Genomic DNA, 25,000 nt, shown 5'->3' with positions numbered 1-25,000 from the left:
CGAGTTGGGCTGAAGGGCCTCTTTCCAACGCTGTATCACTCTATGACAAAGTGCTGGAGTAACTCAGCGGGTCAGGCAGCATCTGTGGAGAGAAGGCACGGGTGGCATTTTGGGTCGACACCCTTCTTTGGTTTAGTTTAGTTTAGAGATGTAAACAACAGGCCTTTCAGCCCACGGAGTCCGTGCCGACCAGCGATCACCCCGTACACTAGGACTATCCCACGCACATTAGGGACTATTCAGCAATTTTGCGGAGGCCGATTAATCTACAACCCTGAACGTCTTTGAAATGTTGGAGGAAGCCGGAACACCCAGAGTAAAATCCCACGCAGGTCAAAGGGAGAACGTACAAACTCCGCACAGACAGCACCCATAGTCAGGATCGAGCCCGGGTCTCTGGCGGTGAGGCAGCAACTGTACCGCTGGGACAGTATGCCGCGCAGAATTATATAACGGTTTCCTCCGCCATAAACACACTCAATATGTGCTAGTAATGTCCTGTGTGCCAGCATGTTGACCCTCTGTGTTCCCCTCCTGCAGGGTTTAGGAGCCGTTGCTGTGGACGGGGAGACGGGGACCTGAGCGGCCATTGAGGGCAGACAGGGTGCAGGTGAGCCCCCCATCTGCTCGGTGTGCGGGCTGAGCTTCGAGGGGCTGAGCTTCGATGGAGGACCACATGACGGGGCACAACAAGGAGAAGCGTTATGAGTGCGACGCGTGTGGCAATGCCTACCGGAGCCCGAGCGAGCTGGAGGCCCACCGGCGGGTGCACACGGGCGAGAGGCCCTATGGCTGCTCCACCTGCGGCATGAGCTTTACCCAGGTGAAGGGGCTGCGGCAGCACCAGCAGGTGCACAGCAGTGAGCGGCCCTTCACCTGCCCCGACTGCGGCAAAGGCTTCAAGTCGTCCAAGGACCTGAAGGTGCACAGGCGCGTGCACACCGGGGAGCGGCCCTTCACCTGCAGCGACTGCGGCAAGGGCTTCACCCAGCCCAGCGGCCTGCTGGTGCACCAGCGCACCCACACCGGCGAGCGCCCCTACACCTGCGCCCAATGCGGCAAGGGCTTCACCCTGTCCCGCGGCCTGCTGGTGCACCAGCGCACCCACACCGGCGAGCGCCCCTACACCTGTGCCCCGTGCGGCAAGGGCTTCATCACCTCCACCGGGCTGCTGATGCACCAGCGCACCCACACCGGCGAGCGCCCCTACACCTGCACCCAGTGCGGCAAGGGCTTCACCCACTCCGGCAACCTGTTGGTGCACCAGCGCACCCACACCGGCGAGCGTCCCTACACCTGCGCCCAGTGCGGCAAGGGCTTCACCCGCTCTGACGGCCTGCTGGAGCACCAGCGCACCCACATCCGCGTGCGCCCCTACACCTGTGCCCAGTGCGGCAAGGGCTTCACCCGCTCCACTAACCTGCTGTTCCACCAGCGGATGCACGCAGGCGAGCGCCCCTACACCTGCGACCAGTGCGACAAGGGCTTCACCAACTCTAGCAGCCTGCAGCAGCACCAGCGCACCCACACCGGCGAGCGCCCCTACACCTGCGCCCAGTGCGGCCAGGGCTTCACCCACTCCGGCAACCTGCTGACCCACAAGCGCACCCACACCGGCGAGCGCCCCTACACCTGCGTCGAATGCGGCAAGGGCTTCACCCACTCCAACAGCCTGCAGGTGCACCAGCGCATCCACACCGGCGAGCGCCCCTACACCTGCACCCAGTGCGGCAAGGGCTTCACCCACTCCACCCCGCTGCTGTTCCACCAGCGGGTTCACGCTGGCGAGCGCCCCTACACCTGCGACCAGTGCGGCAAGGGCTTCACCAACTCTAGCAACCTGATGTCCCACCAGCGCACCCACACCGGCGAGCGCCCCTACACCTGCGCCCAGTGCGGCAAGGGCTTCATCAACTCTGGCAACCTGCTGGTGCACCAGCGCACCCACACCGGCGAGCGCCCCTACACCTGCGTCGAATGCGGCAAGGGCTTCACCCGTTCTGCCAACCTGCTGTCCCACCAGCGCACCCACACCGGCGAGGGCCCCTACACCTGCGCCCAGTGTGGCAAGGGATTCACCCGTTCCTCCAACCTGCTGTCCCACCAGCGGGTGCACGCCGGCGACTGTCCCGTCCCCAGCCCGTTGTTTGACAGCTCGCGGGGGTTGCGGCATCACTGGCGGGCCCACGCCAGCGAGCAGCTGCTCCCACTGTGACATGAGAGCATGAGGGCGGCGGGAACACCAGCGGATACACACCGGAGAGAGACCCTTTGTGTGCGCTGAGTGTGGCAAGGGTTTCACCTAGCCATGTTCCCCACAGATGCTGTCTGACCCGTTGAGTTACTCCAGCACTCTGTGAGACGTTACCTATCCATGTTCTCCGCAGATGCTGCCTGATTTACTGCAGCACTACGTATTAGTCATAGAGTGATACAGTGTGGAAACAAGACCTTCGGCCCAACTTGCCCACACCGACCAACATGTCCCGGCTACACTAGTCCCACCTGCCTGCATTTGGTCCAAATCCCTCCAAACTTGGCCCGTCTATGTACCTGTCTATAACTGTTTCTTAAATGTTGGGATAGTCCCAGCCTCAACTACCTCCACCTGCAGCTTGTTCCATACACCCTCCACTCTCTGTTGAAAAGTTACCCCTCAGATTCTTGTTAAATCTTTTCCCCTTCACCTTGAACCCATGTCCTCTGGTCTTCGATTCCCCTACTCAGGGCAAGAGACTCTGTGCATCTAATTAAATTGTGCTCTATGCAAGATTCCAGCATCTGCAGTTTCTTGTGTCTCCCTCACCTGTATCCACCTATCACTTCTGAAGAAGGGTCTCAGCCTGAAACTTCACCCATTCCTTCTCTCTAGTGATGCTGCCCGTCCCGCTGAGTTACTCCAGCATTCTGTATCCACCTATCACTTGCCAGGCTTTGTCCAGCCCCCAACTCTCTTTTCCGGCTTCCTCCCCCCACCCTCTCCACTCAGTCTGAAGAAGGGTCCTGACTCAAAACGTCGTCTGTCCATTCCCTCTAAAACGGTGGAGGAACTCAGTGGGTCAGGCCACATCTGTAGAGGGAAGGCAATCTAAGGCGACCACTCCCACCTCTCCTTTCCGACTTTCTCCACCCCCACGCCAAGCAGTCTGAAGAACGGTCCTGACCTAGAATGTTGCCTGCCCATGCTCTCCAGAGGTGCAAGTTACTCCAGGAGATTGTGTCTCTTTTTGTAAACCAGCATCTGCTGTTCCTTGTATCTAGACTAGGCGTGCATTTCACCCTACACTTGCGCTCAGTCCGCCAAGGCCTGTTGAATCTCCCGGTTGCCAACCATTTTAACTCCCCTTCCCACTCCCACACTGATCTTTCTGTCCTGGGCCTCCTCCATTGCCAGAGTGAGGTGACACACAAACTGGAGGAACAGCACCTCACAGCTTACAGCCCAAATGACATGAACACTGAATTCTCCAATTTGAGGAGACTCTCCCCTCATCCAAATGAAATCCTGGAGTCTGTCCCGACCCCAACTCTTTTTTCCAGCTTCCTCCCCCCGCCCCCGACTCCATTAATCCATAGAAAGGTCCAGGCCCGACATGTTGCCTGGCTATTCCCCTCCAAAGTGCCGGTAGAACTCAGCAGGTCGGCCATCCGTGGTGGGAAACGGATGGAGAAGTGTTCCTAATACAAGCCCGCCTTGGCCCTGTCGAGGAGCAGTCAAGCAACAGTACCAGCATCTTCTCATTCATACTGTACCCAAGTGAAAATGCAAAAGTGAGCCAAGCTGCACACAGCCGACTGCTCACAGTACCAGCTGGCTGCCACTGGCCCAAACACTTAAAAGCATTTTAAAGTGTTTTTTTTAAAGAAAGTCTTAACGCATTTGTGCCTTGCCTAACAAATAAAGCAAGTTTTTCCTGACCTGACTGTGTTCTTCGGAATTCTTCAGAATTCATGTTGTGTTATCAAGAATGAAAGAAAATGCCAACCTTCTCAGGAAATGATGATGGTGGCGGGACTGACATATGTTGAAAGAATGGGTCGACTGGGTTTGTATTCACTGGAATTCAGAAGGATGAGCGGGTATCTTATAGAATCGTATAAAATTAGTGAGGGATTGGACAGGGTAGATGCAGGAAACATGTTCCCCATGTTGGGGGAGCACAGAACTGTTATCCATTTCTTAAGAAAAGATTTAACATTTTTAAATAGCCTAAGTGTCCAAATAACATTCACACAATAATTCACAATATAGCATGATTTTTAAATCTCATTGTCGTGGATTTATGAGCCAAATGGAAGGAATTTAGTGTTCAAAAAGGAAGTGCAGATGCTGGAAGATCGAAGGTACACAAAAATGCTGGAGAAACTCAGCGGGTGCAGCTGCATCTATGGAGTGAAGGAAATAGGCGACGTTTCGGGCCGAAACCCTTCTTCAGACTGATGGGGGGTGGGGGGGAGAAGGAAGGAAAAAGGGAGGAGGAGGAGCCCAAGGGCGGGGGGATGGGAGGAGACAGCTTGAGGGTTAAGGAAGGGGAGGAGACAGCAAGGGCTAGCAAAACTGGGAGAATTCAACGTTAATGCCATCCGGACGCAAGCAACCCAGGCGGAATATGGTGCTGTTCCTCCAATTTCCGGTGTTGCTCACTCTGGCAATGGAGGAGACCCAGGACAGAGAGGTCGGATTGGGAATGGGAGGGGGAGTTGAAGTGCTGAGCCACCGGGAGGTCAGGTAGGTTATTGCGGACTGAGCGGAGGTGTTCGGCGAAACGATCGCCCAACCTCCGCAGGAATTTCGTGTTTGATTCCTGTAAATGAATGGCCATTTATTTGGTCACTAATGGCTCCTTCACCTCCAGTTGCCTTTATCTAAGCAGGTTCATTGCACGACACTGAACAACCAGACTTGCCTTCTCCCTGGTCAGCTCCTGTACAAACTGCTCTGGGAATCCATGAGAGAGGGAGGGAGGGAGACAGACAGACAGACACTCCACAAACTCCTCGTCCACTTGGCCCTTGCTCTCCTGTCCCACCCTGCGCCTTCCGCCCCGCTCTTGACGTCAGCGCTTGCGGCGGGGCTGCGGGGCAGCGACGTCATTTCCGGGCCGATGCCCCTCACTCGCACCTCTCTCCCCCCCCCCCCCCCCCCCCCCCCCCCCCCCCAGCCCCACAACTGTATTACACTCGATCCCGGGCGGATAAACTGTATTACACTCGATCCCGGGCGGATAAACTGTATTACACTCGATCCCGGGCGGATAAACTGTATTACACTCGATCCCGGGCGGATAAACTGTATTACACTCGATCCCGGGCGGATAAACTGTATTACACTCGATCCCGGGCGGATAAACTGTATTACACTCGATCCCGGGCGGATAAACTGTATTACACTCGATCCCGGGCCCCACAACTGTATTACACTCGATCCCGGGCGGCTAAACTGCATTACACTCGATCCCGGGCCCCACAACTGTATTACACTCGATCCCGGGCGGATAAACTGTATTACACTCGCTCCCGGGCGGATAAACTGTATTACACTCGCTCCCGGGCGGATAAAGTGTATTACACTCGCTCCCGGGCCCCACAACTGCATTACACTCGCTCCCGGGCGGATAAACTACTACACTCGCTCCCGGGCGGATAAACTGTTTTACACTCGCTCCCGGGCGGATAAACTGTTTTACACTCGCTCCCGGGCGGCTGCAGCTTTCGACGCCCTTAACTTCCCGCCTCATCCTCCCCTCCGCCGTCGACGTCCGTTAACCTCCTCTCTCCCTCCCCGCCCACCCCACTCACCGTCCATCGCCGCTGTTAACCGCTCCTCACTGGACCAGCTGTGAAGCGACGGTAAAGAGGTAAAACGCGTGAATGTAAAGCTGCTGCTGCTGCTGCTGCATTTTGATTGACACCGTGTGGCCGCCTCCACCCGGGATCCAGAGCGAGCGAGCGAGCGAGAGCGCGTGTGTTGTGTGTGTGGAGCCGCCGCCGTCCATCTCTCCTTCGCGCGCGCGGGGAGCGGCGCCGCTTCAAACGGCCGCGGGCAACGGCGCGAGGCCCAGTGACGTCAACGCCCCCCCCCAGCAACTGTCGCCGCTCCCGCTCGCGCTCCCTCAGCCGTTGACGCCCGTTATTTCCCGCCGTTTCCAGAAGGTTCTTCACCAACGGTCGCTCGCCCGCGCGCTCGGTCACTGGGAGTTAGTTCCTTCTCCACCGACCGACCTTCACATTCCCGCTGGAAATGGGTTGAATAAACACAGGTGGGAAGTTTAAATCATCGTGAATGACAACAACGTGTAGTAGACACACAGACAGACAGACAGAGGTTGTTAGTTGTTAGTTCAGGTTGTTAGGGTGGGACAGAGTTGGGGGAGAGATGGAGAGAGAGAAAGAGAGGAGGAGAGAAAGAGAGGGGAGAGAGAGGGGGAGAGAGAAAGAGGTGGAGGGAGGAGAAGAGGGGGAAGAGGGGGGAGAGAAGAGGGGACGAGAGGAGATAGCGAGAGAGAGAGAGAGAGAGGGGGACAGTGAGGGGAGGAGGGAGAGAGGGAGGGGCCGATTTTGCAGAGAGATGCAGTCGGGGAGAGAAGGCGGGAGAGCGAAGGAAGGGGAAGAGCCTCCAGACGATGGGGGACGCTCTCAAAGAGAGGGAGAGAGAGAGGGAGAAAGAGAGAGAGGGGAGAGAGAAAGAAAGAGAGGGGGGGGGGTTGGAGAGAGATTTATCCCACCCTCTCCCCCACCCTCTCCCCCACCCTCTCCCCCACCCTCTCCCCCACCCTCTCTTGAATTTAGAAGATTGAGGGGGGATCTTATAGAAACGTACAAAATTCTCAAGGGGTTGGACAGGCTAGATGCAGGAAGATTGTTCCCGATGTTGGGGAAGTCCAGAACAAGGGGCCACACACACAGTTTAAGGATAAGGGGGAAATCTTTTAGGACCGAGATGAGAAAAACATTTTTTTCCCCACACACAGAGAGTGGTGAATCTGTGGAATTCTCTGCCACAGAAGGTAGTTGAGGCCACAGTTCATTGGCGATATTTAAGAGGGAGTTAGATGTGGCCCTTGTGGCTAAAGGGATCAGGGGGTATGGAGAGAAGGCAGGTACAGGATACTGAGTTGGATGATCAGCCATGATCATATTGAATGGCGAATGGTGCAGGCTCGAAGGGCCGAATGGCCTCTACTCCTGCACCTGTTGTCTATGTTTCTATGTATAAATAACTCTCTCTCCCCCTCTCTCTCCCTCTCTCTCTCTCCCAGTGAAGGGGTTCCTGCGGCCACACGCCCAGTGATGCCCCGAGTTTATGCATCACCGGGCAGAGAGGGGTCTGCCGTGGGGAGCAGCAGAATGAGGCCAGTCGGCCCATCTAGTCTACTCCGCCATTCAATCATGGTTAAACACAAAATACCGGTGTAACTCAGCGGGACAGGCAGTATCTCTGGAGACTAGGAATGGGTGACGTTTCGGGTCGAGACCCTTCTTCAGTTTGGTTACGGATAAGGGAAACGAGAGATATAGACGATGATTTTTTTCCTAGACTCAATCACGGCTGATCTATCTCTCCCTCTCAACCCCATTCTCCTGCCTTCTCCCCATAACCCTGACACCCGTACGAATGAAGAATCTGTCAATCTCCGCCTTAAAAATACCTAATGACAGCCGTCTGCGGCAATGAATCCCACAGATTCACCACCCTCCAGCTCAAGAAATTCCTCATCATCTCCATTCTAAAGGTACATCCTTTCATTCTGAGGCTGTGCCCTCTGGTCCTAGACTCTCCCACTGGTGGAAACATCCTCTCCACATCCACTCTGTCCAGGCCGCCCACTGTTTGATGGGGTGTGGAGGGTGCAGAGAGGGTTCGTGAGGGTGGGGACGGGGTTTGTAGGGTGCAGAGAGGGTTTGGGAGAGAGGGGGGAGGGTGCAGAGAGGGTTCGGCAGGGATGTGGAGGGTGCACAGAGGGTTTGGGAGAGGGGTTGGGATGTGGAGGACACAGAGAGGATTCAGTAGGATGGGGTGTGGAGGCTGAAGAGAGGGTTGAGGAGGGTGAGGATGGGGTGTGGAGGGTGAGGATGGGGTGTGGAGGGTGAGGATGGGGTGTGGAGGGTGAGGAGAGGGTTCAGGAGAGGGAGGATGGGGTGTCGAGAGGGCTCAGCAGGGTGGGGACAGGGTGCGTGGGTGACAGCATGGTGCCAGATGGGGTGACTGTGGGAAATGTGAGGCCATCCTCACCAGCAGACAATGAAGCAGCAATGCTGTATTCTGTGAATGTTTTTTGTACTATTATACAATTAACATGATGCTTTGCTGTAGAAGCACCAGTATTAGATAGCATTTATTAACATAAATAAGGAATAATATTGCATCAAGTTTCATCAGACTGGTGTTGCCGTGTGTAGCGAGACCGATGCTCAGCCTCTGTTCTTTAGTGTTTACAGGAATGAATGAAATGTCCATAGAATGGATGTATGTCGGGTGTCATGTTATGCTGCATGTAAGTATTTAATAGTTCCATTGTACATGTGAGAATTTAACACTCTTGACTCCTGGTTTTTCCCCTGAGTGAAGAGTCCAGATCTAGGTGTCAGAATCTGTGACTGAGGTGGTGGTCGGTGTGTTTCTGGGGTGACTTGTTTCTGACTCTGAGGAACGGTGGAACAATGCAGGGCTGCCCAGCTCCACCCAGTGTAAATGTGCTTGGGATTCCTGTCTTCATCACTGTGTCTACCAGTGGTACCTCCATCCCCCAGCTACCGTTGGTCATTTGCCGTTTCAATACATTGAGGACAGAGGAAGCCAATTATTCGATCCACAGTGTCTTTGCCGGTTGTGCAAGAGTTCATCGGTCAGATCCCACCTTCTGGTAACCAGTCTTCAAGCACACATTGTAGTGTATACGTTTCTTCAAAGGTAATTTTAGCTGTGGAATTCTCTGCCACAGAAGGTAGCTGAGGCCACAGTTCATTGGCTTATTTAAGAGGGAGTTAGATGTGGCCCTTGTGGCTAAAGGGATCAGGGGGTATGGAGAGAAGGCAGAGATGGGATACTGAGTTGGATGATCAGCCATGATCATATTGAATGGCGGTGCAGGCTCGAAGGGCCGAATGGCCTCTACTCCTGCACCTATTTTCTATGTTTCTATGAGTTCCAGATCTGTACTGATCCTGTGGTGGGAGAAACGTTTCACCAGGTCTACAATCTTTCAGCTAATTCCTGTATCACCGTGCTAAACTGCTCCTCCTCCTTTCATCCCTCATCTCATTACTCTATACACCTCAATTGATGCTCTCGTGAAATTTAGCCTTTCCAATCATTTATCAAAGTTCCAAATACAGTTAATAATTTCCAGACTTATTCCAATTAACCACCTAACAGCCGGTGACTTTGCCAATTGTAACCTTTCTTGGAATTAGAAATGTGAGGTAAATGTTTGAGTTGTGTTTACGTGTCGGAACATCATTTGTTTTATTTGAGCAGAAGTTGTGAGCAGCCAATTCCACCCATGACATGTGTGACAGGATCTGTTGGGGGAGAGAGTTCACCATTTGGACTCATCGATATTTTAAACTAGAAGGTGGTGTGTAACCTAAATGGAAACTTGAGGTTGTGTTATCCGGTTTGAGTTTAGACCTGCAGCATCTGTGGGTTGGAGTTTAGACCTGCAGCATCTGTGGGTTTGAGATTAGACCTGCAGCATCTGTGAGTTTGAGTTTAGACCTGCAGCATCTGAGGGTTTGAGTTTAGACCTGCAGCATCTGAGGGTTTGAGTTTAGACCTGCAGCATCTGTGGGTTTGATATTAGACGTGCAGCATCTGAGGGTTTGAGTTTAGACCTGCAGCATCTGTGGGTTGGAGTTTAGACCTGCAGTATCTGTGGGTCTTTATTTCACATTTGCAGAATCTGTGGGTTTGAGTTTAGACCAGCAGCGTCTGTGGGTTTGAGTTTAGACCTGCAGCATCTGTGGGTTTGATATTAGACGTGCAGCATCTAACGAGAGAGAAGGGGAAGAGAGTGTGGAGAGAGAGAAAGAGGGGAGAGAGAGGGGGAGAGAGAAAGAGGTGGGAGGGGGAAGAGACGGGGGAGAGAGAGAAGGGGGAAGAGGAGGGAGAATAGAGAAAGCGGGGAGGTGGGGAGAGAGAGAGGAGGAGAGAAGGGAAGGGAAGAGAGAAAGGGGAGAGGGGGAGAGGAGGAGAGAGAGAGGGGGACGAGAGCAGAGAAAAGAGGGGGGAGAGAGAGAGAGAGAGAGATTGAGGAGAGAGAGAGAGAGAGAGAGAGAGAGAGGAGAGAGAGAGAGAGAGAGAGAGAGAGAGAGAGGAGGGGGAAGAGAGAAAGAGAGGGAGAAAGAGAGAGAGGGAGGGGAAAGAGAGAGGAAGAGAGAGAGGGAGGGGGAAGAGAGAAAGAGAGGGGGGGGGGGGTTGGAGAGAGATTTATCCCACCCTCTCTAGAATTTAGAAGATTGAGGGGGGATCTCATAGAAACGTACAAAATTCTTAAGGGGTTGGACAGGCTAGATGCAGGAAGATTGTTCCCGATGTTGGGGAAGTCCAGAACAAGGGGCCACACACACAGTTCAAGGATAAGGGGGAAATCTTTTAGGACCGAGATGAGGAAACATTTTTTTTCACACACAGAGAGTGGTGAATCTGTGGAATTCTCTGCCACAGAAGGTAGTTGAGGCCACACAGTTCATTGGCGATATTTAAGAGGGAGTTAGATGTGGTCCTTGTGGCTAAAGGGATCAGGGGGTATGGAGAGAAGGCAGGTACAGGATACTGAGTTGGATGATCAGCCGTGATCATATTGAATGGCGAATGGTGCCGGCTCGAAGGGCCGAATGGCCTCTACTCCTGCACCTATTGTCTATGTTTCTATGTATAAATAACTCTCTCTCCCCGTCTCTCCCCGTCTCTCCCCGTCTCTCCCCGTCTCTCCCCGTCTCTCCCCGTCTCTCCCCGTCTCTCCCCGTCTCTCCCCGTCTCTCCCCGTCTCTCCCCGTGAGTTTAGACCTGCAGCATCTGTGGGTTTGTTTAATTTCCTTCCTGCCACGATGACGCAGTGCGCATGTGCACAAGCTGGCAAGTCACCGGATGGGCGTCGCTTCCTTCCTGCCGACCGACCTGTTGCAGCGGCGGGTGAACAGAGAAGAGAAGAGAAGAGAGGGAGTCCACGGGCTGGGGCAGCGGGGAGAGGAGAGAGGAGAGTGGAGAGGAGCTCCACTGTCCAGGCCGGGGGAGCGGGGTCCCGCTGTCGGAAGCCGAGCCGCTGTGGGGAGCGGGGAGACTCAGGGCCGCTGTGGGGAGCGACGACAGCAGATTGACATCGGTGAGTATTTTGTCCGCCGCTCCCCAGTGCCAGATCACACACAGCGGTTAGATAACCAAATACGTTTGATTTACATGCTAGAGGTTGTTTAACGGTAGGGAGAGATCACCTGTCCACAGCTGGGATAGTTCAGGACCATTTAATGCAGAATTGTATCTTTCAGCTATGATAATAGAGAATGTCTGCAAGATAGCAAAGGATAATCCCTGTTTGTTGAGGATGAATCAGTTGGAGAGCTGAGTGCTGAGAGGAACAGATGTTTGTTCAACAGTTCAGTAGTCCAATAAGTAACTGTACAGTGAAATTCATAAAGCACATATTACACACAGTTTACACTCCCAGATATTTATATGTCTGCACCACCTCAATGTCCATCCCTGCAGTGTTAACCGGCTGAAGGGGGAGCTTGGACCTGCCAAACTTAACCACCATCTCTTTGGTCTTGGTTTCAGTATAGGGGTAGAGAGGTTCTTGGCCATATTTCCATATTTCCCGCAAGTCCAGGCAGGTTCACCTGGCAGGACAGGCAGAGTTGAGCTGGGTTTAGGGCTGTTTCTCTGTGCTGGCTGTGGGCCTGGGGGTACATCTCGTGTCTGACTGCCGACCTCTCTGGTCACCCGTGGGGGGGGGGGAGGGGGGCGCTCGGGACAGCGCCGGAGATCCGGCTTGGATCGATCCTGCCTGCGGATGAGGCGCAGGTCTGTGCCACGTCTCCCTCCTCCAATCACCACGCTCTATCCTCAGTCCCACCCCAACTGTCTCACGGAAAGCGGCGATTTAAAAATCGGATTACAAAAACCTGGGGGGGGGGGGGTCCCCACCTCTCAAAACATGGGGGGGACGTGTCCCCTCTGGACCCCCCCCCCCAGGTTTTCCGCCCCTGCCAACAATGTGACGGGATCAGATTGCCTGACCTGCAGTACACATGGGGAGAGGGAATAGGGAATCAACGGAAGGCCAAGAGACCTGAGCCGGAGAGAGTACAGGAATGATAGGGCAGGTCTGTCTACATTAGGGTCATTTGTTGGGTATAAAAACTGTCTGGGAGCAGCTACTAGAGGGGTACGAACATGTGATGATTAGAGGTTTTTATAAGTGAGAGAACTGTTCAGACTCAGCGTGTCAGTTAGCGGAAGAAGCAAAGAAGTTAAGTTTTGTGAGCCTTGGTGAACAAAGGATGTTGAAGGTCTGATGAGGGAAAATAAGTGAATGTTTGTCAGGGATGGGAAGCTACTCCCAGTGAGTTGTTAGAGGTTTAATGGGGAAATGAGAGAACCAAGGAATTAGGATGGTCAAAATAGGCCTGAACCCGAAGGGTTGATTGTAGTTGGGGAGAGAATGCGGAAAGTGGTGGGAGCCTGGCACAGGAAAGTTGAATATGGATGAGGGGGGGAGGGGGCGTAGATTGTCAGATGGTTAGAGATGAAACCAGGACTACAATGAGACTCAAGAGAAAACGAGTCAAAGGTCTTGTTACGCGACAAGTTGTTTGAATGATGTGAAATGTAAAGCTAGTGGAGAGATTTGGGTGGAATGGTTGGGGAAATTTGCGGATGGGGAATAGGTTATGTATTGGGATACGGAGAGAAGGGAAGGGACTAGGAAGTATTGAAGGAGGTTGGAGAATTCTATGTAAACTAGTACACTGCAGTACAAGAACAGACCCTTCATGCTGTCTGTGCCCAACATGATGCCTGGTTAAACTAATCTGCTCAGGTGAAGTTTGCAGAATAAGTGGGTGATCGATCGATCGTCTCCGTGGAGTCGATAAACTGAATACCCTGTTTCTATTGTGTATCTTTCAAATCAATATTCCCAGATTCCCTGTATATCCATGTCCCTATCTCAAAGCTCTTCAATGTCATTCTCTCACCAGCATCCTCCACCAGCCTTGACAGGGAGATGCCCTTCAGATTCTGCAAAGCTCTTCCACTCTCATCTTAAATCTGCCGTCTAGTTCTTGGTTCCATTCCCCTTTAAAAAAAACACTTTGATCACAGAGGGTGGTGGAAATATGGAATGTGTTGCCAGTTGAGGCGCGTACAATAACATGATTTTAGTGACATTTGGGCAGGTACATGGGCAAGAAAGGTTTGGAGTGATAATGGACAAACATGGACAAATAGGGCTGGCTCAGATAGGGCAGGTTGGTCGACACATCTGGATGAAGCATCTCTGTCTGTGCGGTGTGACTTTGTCATTCTGCCACGTAGCGAGAGAGAAATAATCTGAAACGTCTACATTAGAAAGAAAGTTGAAAACAAACCGTTAAATATAATCACATTATATCATTACAATTACAGGATGCAAGAGATGTGTTTGAAGTAACAAGGCCAAATGGAAAATAATACGTGGCCATTCTGTACGTATATCAACAAAGGTAGATAGAGCACAGTAATCTACAGCACAGGAAAGGTATTTACGGTCCACAATGTCCATGCCGACCGATGACAAATGAAACTCATCTCCACTGCCTTCATACAATCCATATTTCTCCATTCCCTGCATATCAAAAAGCTTCAATACCACGATGGTATATGCTCCAACCACCACCACCTGGCAGCGCGTTCCAGGCACCCACCATCCTCTGTGTATAAATAACTTCACCCGCACATCTCCTTTGAATTCCACCCCTTTCAGCTTAAAGCTGTGCACCCCAGTGTTGCCACAGACCCCCCGCCAGAAGAACAACCCTCTGTCTTGGAGGCTGCAAGGTGACTTGGATAGGCTGGGTGAGTGGGCAAATGCATGGCAGATGCAGTATAATGTGGATAAATGTGAGGTTATCCACTTTGGTGGCAAAAACAGGAAAGTAGACTATTATCTGAATGGTGGCCGATTAGGAAAGGGGGAGATGCAACGAGACCTGGGTGTCATGGTACACCAGTCATTAAAAGTAGGCATGCAGGTGCAGCAGGCAGTGAAGAAGGCGAATGGTATGTTAGCATTCATAGCAAAAGGATTTGAGTATAGGAGCAGGGAGGTTCTACTGCAGGTGTACAGGGTCTTGGTGAGACCACACCTGGAGTATTGCGTACAGTTTTGGTCTCCTAATCTGAGGAAGGACATTCTTGCCATAGAGGGAGTACAGAGAAGGTTCACCAGACTGATTCCTGGGATGTCAGGACTTTCATATGAAGAAAGACTGGATAGACTCGGTTTGTACTTGCTAGAATTTAGAAGATTGATGGGGGATCTTATAGAAACTTACAAAATTCTTAAGGGGTTGGACAGGCTAGATGCAGGAAGATTGTTCCCGATGTTGGGGAAGTCCAGAACGAGGGGTCACATTTTAAGGATAAGGGGGAAATCTTTTAGGACCGAGATGAGGAAAACATTTTTCACACAGAGAGTGGTGAATCTGTGGAATTCTCTGCCACAGAAGGTAGTTGAGGCCGGTTCATTGGCTATATTTAAGAGGGAGTTAGATGTGGTCCTTGTGGCTAAAGGGATCAGGGGGTATGGAGAGAAGGCAGGTACAGGATACTGAGTTGGATGATCAGCCATGATCATATTGAATGGCGGAGCAGGCTCGAAGGGCCGAATGGCCTACTCCTGCACCTATTTTCTATGTTTCTATGTGTTCTCAGTAAACGGGTTCTGAATGTATAGAACCACGTTGCTGTGAATCTTGTGCATTCTTATTATGATGTTATCAGTCTACTGAAAGATCCTTCCATTGGTGAGTTGTGGCCTGTGTGGGGACACAGTCCTTATTTTTACCAACTATTTCATTGTGGACGTTGGATGTTTTCTCTGAAACTATATCGCTACATGCTGAGAAAACTATATTCAGCACTCTCTACACTCTACCTGCTGTACTTGTGCTTGGCTTGGCCGTATTTATGTATAGTATTACCTGATTAGATTGGCCAGCATGCAAACACAATATTTTCACTGTTTCTCAGTACATGTGACAATAATAAGTGTGGGCACAGTAGTGCAGCTGGTAGAACCACTGGCTCACGGCTCCGGAGACTCGGGTTCGATTCTAACCACGGCCACTGTTTGTGTGGAGTTTGCATGTTTTTCCTATGACAGCGTGTGTTTCCTCCCACATCCCTATGGCATGCTGGCATGAACATCAATTGCCATCTGTAAATGTGCCCCTAATATGCAGAACGTCAGATAACATAAAACTAGTGTGAGCGGGTGATCGATTGATGATTGGCATGGACTCGCTAGGCCGAAGGGCCTGTTTGCATACTGTGCCTCTGAACTCTGAATGCTAAAGTGTGAGAATAACTCTCGTTTAATGTCGCACTCTCACCATCGACGGCACCACTGTCTCCCCATCTCCCCAGGCCCGCAACCTTGGCGTGATCTTTGATTCCACCCTCTCCCTTGAGCCTCACATCCGCCGTGTCATTAAAACCTCCTTCTTTCATCTCCGCAACATCGCCAAACTCAGACCCTCTCTCACACCGCCTGCTGCTGAAAGAATCATCCATGCCTTCATCTCCTCCCGACTGGACTATTGCAACTCACTTCTCCTTGGCATCAGCTCCACCTACATCAACCGACTCCAACTGGTCCAGAACGCAGCCGCCCGACTCATCACCCACACCAAATCCTGGCATCACATCACTCTAGTCCTCAAAAAACTTCACTGGCTTCCCATCTCCCACCGGATCACCTACAAAATCCTGGTCCTCACCTACAAAGCCCTCCACCATCTGCCCCCCCCCCATATCTCACTGATCTCCTCTCCCCCTACCAACCCTCACGGTCCCTCAGATCCACATCAGCCGGTCTCCTCTCCATCCACAAGTCCAACCTCCGCAGTTTTGGGGACAGAGCCTTCTCCAGGGCAGCTCCCAGGCTCTGGAACTCCCTCCCCCAACTGATCCGCAATTCCGTGTCCCTCACCATCTTCCAGTCCCGACTCAAGACCCATCTCTTCACCTCTGCCTATCCTTAGCCCCCCGTCCCTTTTCATCTGTGCATTAATTGCCTCATACTGTGTTTTGTATTGAATTCTGTCTTTACTTTGTGTACTAGTCATGTCTCTACTATTTATTTCATTCCCCTTACATGTTTTTCCTCTACATGCTCAATTTTTGTAAGGTGTCCTTGAGACTCTTGAAAGGCGCCCATAAATAAAAATTTATTATTATTATTATTATTCTGTCAAAAGGTGTTGACATTGTGTCCATCCAGAATCAAGAAGAGAATGTACCTGTGGGATTGAACAGTGGGAGAGGGACAATTGTTGTGAGTTAGCGCATTGTTTAGATGCCGCAGGGAATAAGTTACAGCAACAGCCTGGGGACCATTGTCAGGGCAAGTCGAGGATCACAGCCGGGTCTCCCTCCCTCCGTGCAGGGTGCGGGTAGATCCGGCTCGTGGCCTGACAGCAACCCGCTGATCGGAGCGCCTCATCTCCGTCATGTGGTCTGCCTTTTAGCAGAGTGGGGGTGGTGACAGCTATGGGTGGAGGAAAACAGACAACACTTGATAATTCCATTATTTTGATTCATCACAGCTCCTCCAATGTCTTCGATGATGGAGCTCCTGGAAAGGTGTGATGATTTGCAGCTGCTGGATTTGACAATTCATTACCGCCAGAGGCTGGAAGAGGCGTTTCAAGAGGCGTTGGAGAATGTCGTCTTCGTTCTAGCATACGAGAGATATTTCAGTGAGCAAGAGTACAAGGTAGGGAGAGGATTGGATGAGTGGGTAACTTCAGCTGATACTCAAATGTTTTCCTGCACAAATATTGTGGGCCGAATGGTCCATTCTTGTGCTGTGCTGCTCTCTGTAATTACAACTCAGTACGGCGCAGTCACAAAGAATATCCCGCACAGCAGTGGTGATCCACAAACTGGAGGGTGCAGGCTTGAGGGGAGATGGGAGAAATGTAGGTGGGATCTGGGGACAACAGGTTTACTTGGAGAGCAGTCCATATCTGGAACACAATGCCAGAGGAAGCTGGAAAAGCGGATAACATTAGGGATATCAAAGTACATTCAGACTGATGATTGGACAGGAGGGGCTTACAGGGCTGTAGGCCAAATGCAGGCAAATGGCCCTGGCTTACAATTGTAACTTGGTTGGCATGGACAATGTGGGCTGAATAGCCTGTCTCCCAGTGGTATATTGCTCTATCACTCTACCACTTAAGGCACTGTGACTCCAGTAAATCCATCGCCAAGGTTGGCCGAGGGTTCTGTTTCCGTGTTGTACAGCTCTATAACTACTTGTCCCCATGGCTCTTCACAGCGAGTCATCAAACGCACGAAGAGAGGAAGCCGTGCGGCCGGTTCCACACTTCTCCTCAACCTGGTGACTGAGAAAGAGCCGCAGGTCCGTAAACTGATATGGAAATGCTTCGTGAAAATGCACCACCTGCTTCCCAAACTGGAGGAGTTGCTGAAAGCAATGGGGGAAGAAGGTACAGGACATGTTTCTACAGAGAATTTGACTTAAAAAAAAAAAAATGCAACTCAAACTAATTCCATGAAATTATTCCAACAGCTTCTGATCTGATCGAATCGTTCAAAGCCATGAAGGTTTCCTTGGAACTACCTGCTCATCTGAAAGGTATTCAATTGCATGTTTTGGCCAACAGCGGATACGCCGTCCATCAATCAGCCCTTCCTATTTATCCCATCTTTATATCCACTCCTTGCAGACTAGGGACAATTTACAGATGTCCAATTAATCAACATCTTTGCGATGAGGGAGGAATGTAAAGGACTCGGAAATAACCCTCGCGGTTACAGGGAGAATTCCATTTCAAGCCGAGTGCAGGCCAGCAAATCCGATTTCATAGCATTTCAAGCCGAGTGCAGGCCAACAAATCCAATTTCATAGAATTTCATGCAGAGTGCAGGCCAGCAAATACATTTCATAGCATTTCAAGCAGAGTGCAGGCGAGCAAATTCAATTTCATAGCATTTCAACCTCCTAACAAATCATTTATTCCAAGTACATTACAGACTCACAGTTCAGTTGATTCACAGCTTAGAATCACAGTCATGGACTCTCCCTCGCGATCTTCCATCGTGACTGACTCACGTCCAGGCATCCTGGGTTTTATAGTCCTCCCCCCCCCCCCAGGATGTGGCGTTACCTTCATTGTGGTGATTGACAGGCGAGAGGACCAATCAGCTGATCTCAAGATTTTTTAAACACTCATAACTTTTTTATTTTTCATCGATGGGAACAATTCTCGGGGCTGCCGCAGCGGTGGACGACTGTGAGTAAGATGGCCCAAAATTATAGCGATATAGGGTCGTGTTTTTCTAAAATCAATATTTAGCGCAGACAGGAAGTGGTTAAGATGAGACTTTTAGTTCGACAGATACAGCGCGGTAACGGGATCTGAGGTCTAATTTGTCCATAGCGACCAAAATGCCCCATTTAAGCTCTCCCGTCCAGCCGCTACTTCCCAATATCCCTCTAACCCGTTACAATCCATGTATCTGTCCAAATATTATTTTACCAATTTATTTCTGCTTAGTCCACCAATAAACAGCTATAACAATCAGATAATATGTAATCAATAACACATCAACTAATGAGTGTAACACTAATCATAATCGTAAAGCATAATATGGGCCAGTCAACAGTCAGAGATGCGGACAGTTGATTCTGCGGCAGGCAGGCAGCAGGTGAGACTCCAGGATGGTGTGTTGCCTCCCTTGTGCCAGGGTCCAGGACGTCTCGAAGCAGCTGCACGACATGCTCAAGGGTGAAGTGGAGCAGCCGGAGGTTGTTGCACATGTTGGCACAAATGACATAGGTAGGAAGCAGAAGGAGGTAGGTTTTGCAAAACCACTTTACGGAATTGGGTCGAAGACTGAAAAGCAGGACCTGCAGGGTAGTGATCTCAGGATTACGTCCAGTACCTCGTGCTAGTGAAGGTGTGAATGGGAAGAGGGGAAATGAACGTGTGGTTGAGGAATTGGTGCAGGGGGCAGGGAGTTAGATTTATGGATCATTGGGATCTCATCTGGGGCAGGGGTGACCTGTACAAAAGGGACGGGTTGCACCTTAACTGGAGGGGGAGCAACATCCTAGTGGGCAGGTTTGCTAATGCTACCCGAGATGGTTTAAACTAGATTGGCAGGGGGTGGGATCTCGTACGGGACAGAGGCGCGTGAGAGGCTAGAATTTGGTATGGAGGGTGGTGTGGGAGAGGTTAGTGGACAGAATAGGCTGGTGAAAGGCCGAGAGCGAGGAAGGAGGGTTGGTTTTAACTGCCCCTATTTTAATGCAAGGGGCCTGACGGGTAAGGCGGATAAGCTTGGGGCGTGGATAGGTACGAGCGACTGGGATGTTGTAGTGAAAAAGTTACTTTTATAACAACTTAACAGGTTCGCCTCTTAATAAACAGACAACACACAAACTGTTTGGTAGTCCAGTTCAAAACTTTACTTATTATCAACCGATGGAAGGGAGAGAGAACTCTAAGTCAAGTGAGCAATTACAGACACTTCACTGTCCTCAGTCCACTTCTCTGAACAACAGAATTGCATTGTATTATACAGTTTTTTTTGTCACCTTAGCACATTCCACAGACATTAGTCATGGTCAGAGGTACAGGAAAATAATTTCTACAGAATGCATCAACTCAAAGGCATCTGTCACATGGTACAAGATATATTAAAAACATTGGCCATTTGGTTAACGACATTTTATTTTATCAAATACATCAAAGAGATCTAGCTACTTCTCTGGTTCCTCTCTCGGCACCTCGTCCCTCATAAACATAGGACACTTGGTTTACGACATCTTACTTTTCCAATACATCAAAGAGATCTAGCTACTTCTCTGCTTCCCCTCTCGTCACTTGGGAGACAATGTTATAGTATTTATTATCTCACACACCGCAACCTGAGGCAAGCCTAATTTGAGACTAAATATAAGCTGTAGGCCCCCAGAAGCCAATTTAATATCTTCTTATATTTTTATCTTAATTCGGCTTTATCAGTAGCCATGACTGAAACCTGGTCAATGTTCCGGGGTACAGGAGCTTCAGGAGAGACAGGGGTGAGGGAAAAAGAGGAGGGGGGTTTCGTCCAGTGAGGCTATATGGGTAGAGCTGAGTTACAAGAAAAGGATGATCACCTTGTTGGAGGTGTACTACAGACCCCCGAATAGTCAACGGGAATTAGAAGAACAAATGTGTTAGGAGATTGCAGACAGCTGCACCTCAAATAAGGTTGTTGTATTAGGAGCTTTTATCTTTCCCAATATAGGCTGGGTAAATCAGAGTGTGAAGGGTATAATGGGATGCAATTAAATGGGGTGGCAAATTGGGAGTATAATGATGGAGTTAAAGGGGAAGTGAGTAGGAATGAGAGGAATAGATCGGTTAGATGTGCAGAGTCTCTTGCCCAGAGTAGGGGAATCGAGGACCAGAGGACATTGGTTCAATGTGATGGGGAAAAGATTTAATAGGAATCCGAGGAGTAACTTTTTCACACAAAGGGTGGTGGGTGTATGAAGTAGGCTGCGAGAGGAGGTAGTTGAGGCTGGGACTAACCCATCGTTTAACAAACAGTTAATGTAGGTGCATGGATAGGACAGGTTTGAAAGGATATGAAGCAAGCGCAGGCAAGTGGGACATTGTTGGCCGGTGTGGATAAGTTGGGCCGAATGGCCTGTTCCCACACTGTATCATACTATGACTATATTAGGATACTGTGAATGTGTTTTTCTTTGCGTGATGAATCTAATTTCAGGACCTCTTGTTTATCTCACCTGATAAAAGATGTTCAGCAGAAGCACATGGAGACTCTGCGGGCACAGACTGAAACACTGAGTGTGAACACCATCCTGATGAACGAGAAGGTTAAGGTTTTCCAGTTGCGTGATCGATACGCTGAGCTCACGGTCATCTCCACTGTTCGAGATCGGACACTTGTGGAACATGAGCTGCTGGCAAGAGGCCGGGACCATGAAGAGTGGAGAGAGGAACATCTCGGGGGAGAGTTTGAAAAAATCCGAACTGATCAGTTATTCCAGAACATGTCGGCAAGCAAATCCAAATCTGGGAGTTCGTCTGCCGTGGCCGGAGTCGCGGGGATCGGAAAAACAACAATGGTGCAAAAGATTGTTCATGACTGGGCCACGGGGAAAATATTCCAACAATTCCAGTTTGTCTTCAGTTTCAAATTCCGGGATTTGAACACTATTAACTGCAGTATAACCCTGAGGGAACTGATTCTGGATCAGTATCCTTACTTTGGGAATATGCTAGGAGAGGTCTGGAAGAACCCAGAGGGATTGCTGTTTATATTCGACGGTCTGGATGAATTCAAAGGTGGAATTGATTTTGCTGACAGTCGGAGAGACACAGAACCTCAGCACCAGTGCCCAAATCCTGAATCCCGGTGTGAAGTGTCTGACATTGTGTACAGTTTAATCCAGCACAAGCTGCTCCCAGGGTGTTCAGTGCTAGTCACCACCCGCCCCACTGCGTTACATTTACTGGAAAAGGCAGAGATCAGTGTCCGGGCTGAAATCCTGGGATTTGATGGTGAGGAACGGAAGGAATATTTCACCAGGTATTTTGAAGATCAGACGGTGGCAGCAGCTGTTTACAAACATGTGAAGGAGAACGAGATCCTGTACACCATGAGCTACAACCCCTCCTACTGCTGGATCCTTGTCCTGACACTGGGCCCCTTCTTCACACAAACACACTGGGACCCGCAGCGAGTTCCCAAGACCATCACACAACTATATTGCTACTTTATTTACAACATCCTGAAAAACCACGGCCGTGAGATTAAGAGCCCCCGTGAGGTGTTACTGAGGGTTGGTCAGATGGCCTTCACTGGAGTGGCTGAGAAGAAGATTGTGTTCACAGATGAAGATTTGATCAAATACAATCTGCAGCCTTCCCAGTTCCTGTCCGGGTTCCTAATGGAACTTTTGGAGAGAGAGGATTCAGCCCGGAGCGTGGTGTACACCTTCCCGCACCTCACCATCCAAGAGTTTGTAGCCGCACTCGCACAATTCCTGACTGTAGATCGCAGGGATATCAAGACACTCCTCATTGAAACCCATGGCAATTCAGACGGGCGATTTGAAGTATTTCTCCGTTTTGTCGCTGGTCTCTCCTCCCCACGGGCAACTTGGATCCTGGAAGAGTTTCTGGGTAAATTCCCTCATCAAACAATCTGCAGAGTGAGTGACTGGGTGAAGGGGGAGGTTAAACGTCAGATTAGAAATGCTGGCAGTGAGTTTGGTAGAAGGAGGCTCCTGAACACAATGCACTACCTGTTTGAGTCTCAGAGTCCTGTACTGGCTCAGCAGACACTGGGATCTGTGGAAACACTTTCATTCAGTGGACTGGGACTGACCCCGATTGACTGTACGGTCCTGTCTCATGCCATCAGGCTCTGTGATACAATCAAAGACCTAGATCTGGAGAGCTGCCGCATTCAGTGTGAAGGTCTCCAGCGGCTGGGACTGGCTCTGCACAAGTGTCAGCGCTTAAGGTAACTGTCCGTTTGTCGCTAACACTGAACTGTAAAATTGTTCCACTATTTTGTTATTCCGTCCAGCACCCCTTCTATGGGGCCGAGCGGCCATCACTGTGCACGGGGTGTGGGGGGCACCCCTCCTATTTTATCCTCCCTCCCCCGGGTCACCGGTGGTCGATCCCTTCCACCAGGTCATACGCGCGCGTTGCCCGCCCGCCCGCCTGCCGCCGTTCTCTGCACGGGGAACATTTGTCGGTCGGTCGGGGAATGAGAATAAATGGTGAAAGTCACCAAACACCACATCCACAATAATGTGCTGAGGTGTTTCCAGAAATATCTGTTTGGGGGAAGTTATCTATCTCAGACTCGCCGGGCGGCCGGGGTTTGTATCAGTTTCTTTCTTACTCTGTCTGTTTGTGTTTAGACTGGGAGACAACGACCTGGGAGATTCCGGAGTGAAACTGGTGTCTGCGGCCCTGAGGAACCCGGACTGTAAAATACAGAGACTGGGGTAAGTCCCAGACTGTGAGAGATTGTGTTTACACTCACTGGGTGTGTGACACTGAACATTAATATGATCAGTAATTGTGTCACTGATAAACACTGGGGATTTGCACCGTCTCCTGTCTCTCTGTGTCCCTCACCCTCACTCTCTCTCATCTCCAGGCTGCAACGTGTCGGTCTGGCAGATTCTGGAGCCGAGGATCTCGTCTCCGCTCTCAGTACAAACTACACGGTGACGTGGCTGGACCTAAGTGGGAATAAACTGGGAAATTCCGGAGTGAAACTGGTGTCTGCAGCTCTGAGGAACCCGGACTGTAAAATACAGAGACTGGGGTAAGTCCCAGACTGTGAGAGATTGTGTTTACACTCACTGGGTGTCTGACACTGAACATTAATATGATCAGTAATTGTGTCACTGATAAACACTGGGGATTTGCACCGTCTCCTGTCTCTCTGTGTCCCTCACCCTCACTCTCTCTCATCTCCAGGCTGGACGGTGTCGGTCTCACAGATTCTGGAGCCGAGGATCTCGTCTCCACTCTCAGTACAAAGCCCTCACTGACGGATCTGTACCTGACACACAACTTCCTCACAGACCGATGTGTCCCCGCTCTCCGCCGCCTCATACTGAACCTCCCGAGACTAGAGCAGATCAAGTGAGTGTTTGTGTTAATGTTTAATGTGATCAAATTTCAGGGGATCCATCCATCCATCCGCGGGCTTCTTTCTCCTGTGAATTTGTTCTGTAAATGTTGTTGAAATATTAACCCCAGTCCCTGTTATTGACACTGTTGTTTCATCTGTTTATTTCCTCTTTATTCCTCCACATGTTTCAGCCTGAGGGCGAATAAGTTCGATGCGATCGGGGAAAAGGAACTGAGGTCGCTGCAGGAATGCAGACCCGGACTGAGACTGGACGTGTGAACATCTCTGGGTGTAAACGTCACCGCCCTGTGGACCGGAATATTGTTGGCCGATTCCCCGCCCTCCCCTTTAAACGGCCGCCCTCCCCTTTAAACCCCAACGCTTCCCGGGCCGGCCGGGCGGTGACATCAGAGGCGACCCTGCCCGCTGTCACGTGACCCGAGTACGCGCTGCTGCTGTTGATGCCGGATGTCCGGTGCTGCCCTCCAGTGGGGGACGGGGGAATTACAGCGGGGGAGGGCGGGGGGTACCTGCAGTATCCCAGATGTGACTTTATCATCAGCGCCCCCACCCACCCCCCCCCCCCCCCCCCCGCTCTTGCTGCGGGTTGATGGTGACAACTGTATCCATTTGGCAGAGAAGATTAAACATGACTCTGGTGGATTCCAGACCAGGGCATCGGAGATGTCCTCATTCTTCAGGGAACGGGGGTTCCCCTCTTCTACTATAGATGAGGCTCTAACCAGGGTCTCTTCTATACCCCGTAACTCTGCTCTCACTCCACAAACCCCCACTCGTAACAAGGGCAGAGTCCCCCTTGTCCTCACCTTCCACCCTACCAGCCGTCACATACAACAGATAATCCTCCGACATTTTCGCCACCTCCAACGGGATCCCACCACTGGCCACATCTTCCCATCTCCTCCCCTGTCTGCTTTCCGCAGAGATCGCTCCCTCCGTAACTCCCTGGTCCCTTCCCACCCAAATCACCCCCTCCCCGGGCACTTTCCCTTGCAACCGCAGGAGATGCAACACTTGTCCCTTAACCTCCCCCCTCGACTCCATCCAAGGACCCAAGCAGTCTTT

At 51.0% G+C, this 25,000-nt stretch overlaps 1 protein-coding gene across 1 annotated transcript in view; it reads left to right on the top strand.

Annotated features, from left to right (window-relative positions):
- Nucleotides 1-24,380, top strand: part of LOC116969385 (NACHT, LRR and PYD domains-containing protein 3-like) — a 48,083-nt gene extending 23,703 nt beyond the window's left edge. Inside the window, exons 4-5 of the mRNA XM_033016250.1 lie at nt 23,758-23,925; nt 24,106-24,380. Coding sequence (XP_032872141.1) covers nt 23,758-23,925; nt 24,106-24,193 — 256 coding nt within the window. The 3' untranslated portion in view covers nt 24,194-24,380. The remainder of the gene's footprint in view (nt 1-23,757; nt 23,926-24,105) is intronic.
- Nucleotides 24,381-25,000: the final 620 nt, after the last annotated feature.

The sequence above is a fragment of the Amblyraja radiata genome, unplaced genomic scaffold (genome assembly GCF_010909765.2).
Source record: "Amblyraja radiata isolate CabotCenter1 unplaced genomic scaffold, sAmbRad1.1.pri S35, whole genome shotgun sequence".
NCBI classification, from domain to species: Eukaryota; Metazoa; Chordata; class Chondrichthyes; order Rajiformes; family Rajidae; genus Amblyraja; species Amblyraja radiata.
The sequence above is the reverse complement of the archived record's forward strand: the minus strand, read 5'-3'. Positions and strand labels throughout refer to the sequence as shown.